The 4,354-nt window shown below is 36.8% G+C and overlaps 1 protein-coding gene across 1 annotated transcript; it reads left to right on the forward strand.

The window, feature by feature from the left end:
- The first annotated feature begins 1,521 nt into the window (after window positions 1-1,521).
- LOC140150307 (uncharacterized) lies at window positions 1,522-2,226 on the forward strand. Its single transcript, XM_072172315.1, has one exon. It carries the CDS (start codon window positions 1,522-1,524, stop codon window positions 2,224-2,226), a length of 705 nt encoding a protein of 234 aa, XP_072028416.1.
- The last annotated feature ends 2,128 nt before the right edge of the window (window positions 2,227-4,354 follow it).

A 4,354-nucleotide genomic window follows, 5' to 3' on the forward strand; every position in this document is an offset into this window, starting at 1 on the left:
ATTATGTTGGTCGCACTCATTTGCACTTACTTTATTGAGTTGTTACAACTCAGAAAATGAAACTAGGTTAGCATAATTTTCTAGAGGTGTGCTATAGTATACAAAATTTTGCACTGATTACAAAAATAAATATTTGAATACTGCTAATTGTGCAGAAAATGATCAAATTACGTGAATTAAGTAACAAAGTACCAAATTGGAATAACTCAAAACAATAAGTACCAGTAACTTAATATGAACGAGTTAAATCAACTTACATGTTGAGTTACAATAACTCAACTAATTGGTTCTTTGAACCTTGTTTATTTTTCTAAGTTCCCTGAACTTGAATTCAGAAGTTGGCATTACTTAAAAGTTGACGCAACGACTTACATCAACTTTTTAAGTAATGCCAACAAAGTTGATTAGTTGACGGAACTTTTTGAGCTTTTTCAGCATTTTTAAGTTCGGATAACTAAAATGAATTTTGTTTTGGCAACTTTTACACTATTTTTGAGTTGTCCAAACTTACTCCTTTTGAATTGCGTCAACAAGGCGAACAAGTCATTTATATGAGTGTGAAGACATCCACCTCTATTGAAATAAGCTGATTGGTACTTCAAACTTAACAATTAATTCAAATTACAGAAGTACTGCTCGGACATTATTATTTGGGTATACTACATAAATTGCCCTTTATTTCTTAATTCTAACGCGTTTCAGAATTCACAACCTTGTTCCCGACTTGCAATATTTCTACTATTACCATAATGTATTTACGTAACATTTCTTGCAGATTCGATAGCTTGCTAAATTAATTCTCCATTTTGTCTTTTTTAAATCTGTAAATACAGCGTACATGCAAAACTTAACAGAGCATATGAACTATGAAGAGTTATAATGCAACTCCAACACATCAAATCAGCTAGTAGTTTAAAAATCAGACCTTGTTATTACAAATTAACATCCATTACAAAAACAAGATACTAAAAACACCTTTAGACTCCACTTTTACTTCTCAGGGCCATATCAAACACCCTCCAATCTTCGAGTCCCTGAAAGAGTTGAAAGAGACAAACACAAATAAGAGAAACTAATTTAAATTTGTGAAATAGATGCATTTGTAGGATTGAAAGTTTAAATCAGGTTTGATTTATGATTGCCAAATCCAATAATACTCACATATTTAGACTTTCGCCATCTTGGCTGATGGCTTCTTCGGATTGACCGCTGCTTCCGGCGATTTTCGCATCCCTCGGTTGCTGAGTTCTTATGAGTGGATCGTATACGTGATCAAGAGAGTAACTACCGATGTCCCGGTTGACTGTTTTACCAGCAAACTAGACTCATCCAAATTGCTTCTCTGATGAGTCTAGTTTGCTGGTTTCCATCTTTCTCGAGTAGTTTAGGCTCTTCCCAGTTGATGACATGATTTTCTATGGCAATGTGGTCGGTTATCGCCGATTTGTTAAGTTCGGTTGTTGACACAGATCTATTTTTTCTTGTGTATTTCCTATCAGCGACTTTTTCAGCGTCTTACTGATGTTCTTTGAGTCTCACTCCAAAAGGACGACCCGTCTCGCCGATGTAGGACTTGTCACATCCTTTACACCCAATTTCGTACACTACTCCACTGGTCTTGGTGGTATCAACTTTATCCTTTGGGTGATGATTTCCAAGAAAGACACAACAGAACAACTTACAGAACACCTGAATGGAGTAGACACCACTGGCAACTTCAAGTTCACTTACGAGGAAGAGCAGAATGGCAAGATCCCTTTCTTAGACACTCTCATTGTGAGAAAGGAGGATGGTAGTGTCAAACTTCTGGTCTACAGAAAGAAAACTCATACTGATCAGTATTTGAACTTCGATTCACAGCACCCACTACACCAAAAAATCGGCGTCGTCAGAACTTTACTGGACAGAATGCATACTATCGTCACAGAAGGCAAAGACAAGGAGGAGGAGGAGGAGGAGAGTAGAATTAAGAAGGCAGTGTACAGTTGTGGATACCCTAAGTGGGCGTTTGACAAAGCAAAACAACAGGTGGAAGCGAAAGCAGATTTGGATAAGACCAAAAGAGAGCGTAAGAACACCAAGCAGGACACAGAAACTAAAGGCATGGTAGTCATCCCGTATGTAGAAGGCCTATCAGAGAAACTCCAGAGAATCTTCCGAAAACATAAGATCTCGGTCGCCATGAAGCCGCACAACACGTTGAAAAGGTTACTTGTACACCCATAAAGCTACAGGAAGAATCCTTTATTTCTCATTGGACCCCGCGGAAGTTGGTCCTCCAATGACATACAAGCACCACCAGCACAACCAGTACCCCCTCAAATCATCATACACACACATGCACTTTTCAGTCTCACAAGTTCTGAACTCACTCACATATCACCTATATACATGTATCTAAACCACAACCTCGTCCCCCTTAACCAAAAGCCACGCAAATACCGAGACTCGTGAAAGCCGAGAACCGCTAAAGCGACAATAGCTGTAGTTCATAATTTAGGTTAGAAAAAACTGAACTTATAATTCAAATAAAATTAATAAAAGTGATTGTAATCGATGGAATTAACCGATCCGTGGCATCTTTATTTTGTTCATCTTGTAAATTCAGCTATTGATTAAAATATAAATATTTTTTAGATATTCAATAGTTCCTCTATTTATATGTAATATGTGATTGTACAGCACGAATGAGCCGTAAATGTCCTCAATTGTATTCTGAGTTACAGTGTAAAATGGACATGAAGGTCGTATTCATAGGTACCTCAATTTGGTACTACGTGTCCCTCATTTAATGAGATACACGTAGCACCAAATTGAAATACCTATCAATATGACCTTCATGCCCATTTTACACTGTAACTCAAAATACAATTGAGGACATTTACGGCTCATTCGTGCTGTACGGTCACATATATGCGATAATTTTGACACTGTAATTGTAATTGTAATCAGAGAAAATATCACAAATCTCTATTCAAGTATAATTGATATCAAATCTGAAGTTCAATTATTTAAATTTGAAAATAAATTATCACAGCTATAAACATATTATGTTGCATTTAAACATGTCAAAGAAGGATGAAATATATCCTTAATATATCCCTAATTTTCCTTAATAATCCTCAATTTTTAATTAATCAATCGATGCAAAATTTAAACTGCGGGGTGCTTGCATTATTTCGACGGGGATATGCGGTTCGAGCTTCTGAACCCTTACACATTTCGAAGTGTATTTTGTTCTAAATATAAGGAACCAAATCTAAGGATTTTCCGAAAATTCGCGCAGAAAATTGAAAGAAGGAAACTGTCTAAGGTTTTCTCGTGGAAACCTACCGTTGGAGCGGTACATTCCCGTATGCATTATATACGTCAGTAGTACTCCCAGAAGATATTTAAAGGAAATCAATCATTAGTTTGTCACTTGACTTTAGTATGTTTATGCCCGTTGGTATTTAGCGACTAACACAAAACGTTGCACGAATTCAGTTCATCCCATTTTCCTCATTAACGTTTTAGATTTACACTTTAAAATGATGATCACTGAAAAGGCAAGCAGCGAGAAGGACATCAAAAGGAGAATTGGCTTGGCCATGGGCATTATGCAAAAACTCAACCCCATCTGGAATTCCAAAGAAATACCCACTCTAACAAAATTGAAATTGTACAAATTACTGGTGCTTTCTATAGCAACCCATGACTCCGAAGCTTGGACAATCAAAAAACGTGATAAGCAGCGACTTCTGGTGTTTGAAATGGCTTCCTGGGTGTTACTAGAATTAAGAGACATTGTTAGAGACATCCCAATCGGAGACATCCTCGATTATCAGTGCACAATAATGAACAAGATCTGTGCAAAACAGCTGTGTATATTATCATGTGAAAAGGATGCCTCCATTAGATATCCAAAAATCGTATTGGAAGAAATCATCCCAGGGAAATGGCCTAAATAAAGGAAGAACTCCTAAGCGCTGGGCGGACAACATGAATGCAAACTGAAGTGCAATGGGACTCCAATCCATACTAGACAAATGCTAGAAGCTGGTCGGATGGCAAATAACAGAGCTGCACGACTCGACGAAGCATAGTGGCTATCATAGTCAGCTATCTCTATGACCTATCAGTATCATGGGAGGAAAAGCCTTAAGTCAAAGTAAGTCAAAAAGGTTTTTTAAAGAAAAGAGAAGAGTAAAATTCAAAACATATGTAATAACCTGTTTCCCCCTTGATAATAATAACAACAGTGTTTATTTAAGAGCTTTTAAGGCAACAATTCACAACTTAAAAATTACATTTACAACAGCAAACATTGTGGCTTTTAAAACCTGCCATTATCTTCAGATCATGTTAACTTCAA

The sequence above is a fragment of the Amphiura filiformis genome, chromosome 4 (assembly GCF_039555335.1).
Source record: "Amphiura filiformis chromosome 4, Afil_fr2py, whole genome shotgun sequence".
NCBI classification, from domain to species: domain Eukaryota; kingdom Metazoa; phylum Echinodermata; class Ophiuroidea; order Amphilepidida; family Amphiuridae; genus Amphiura; species Amphiura filiformis.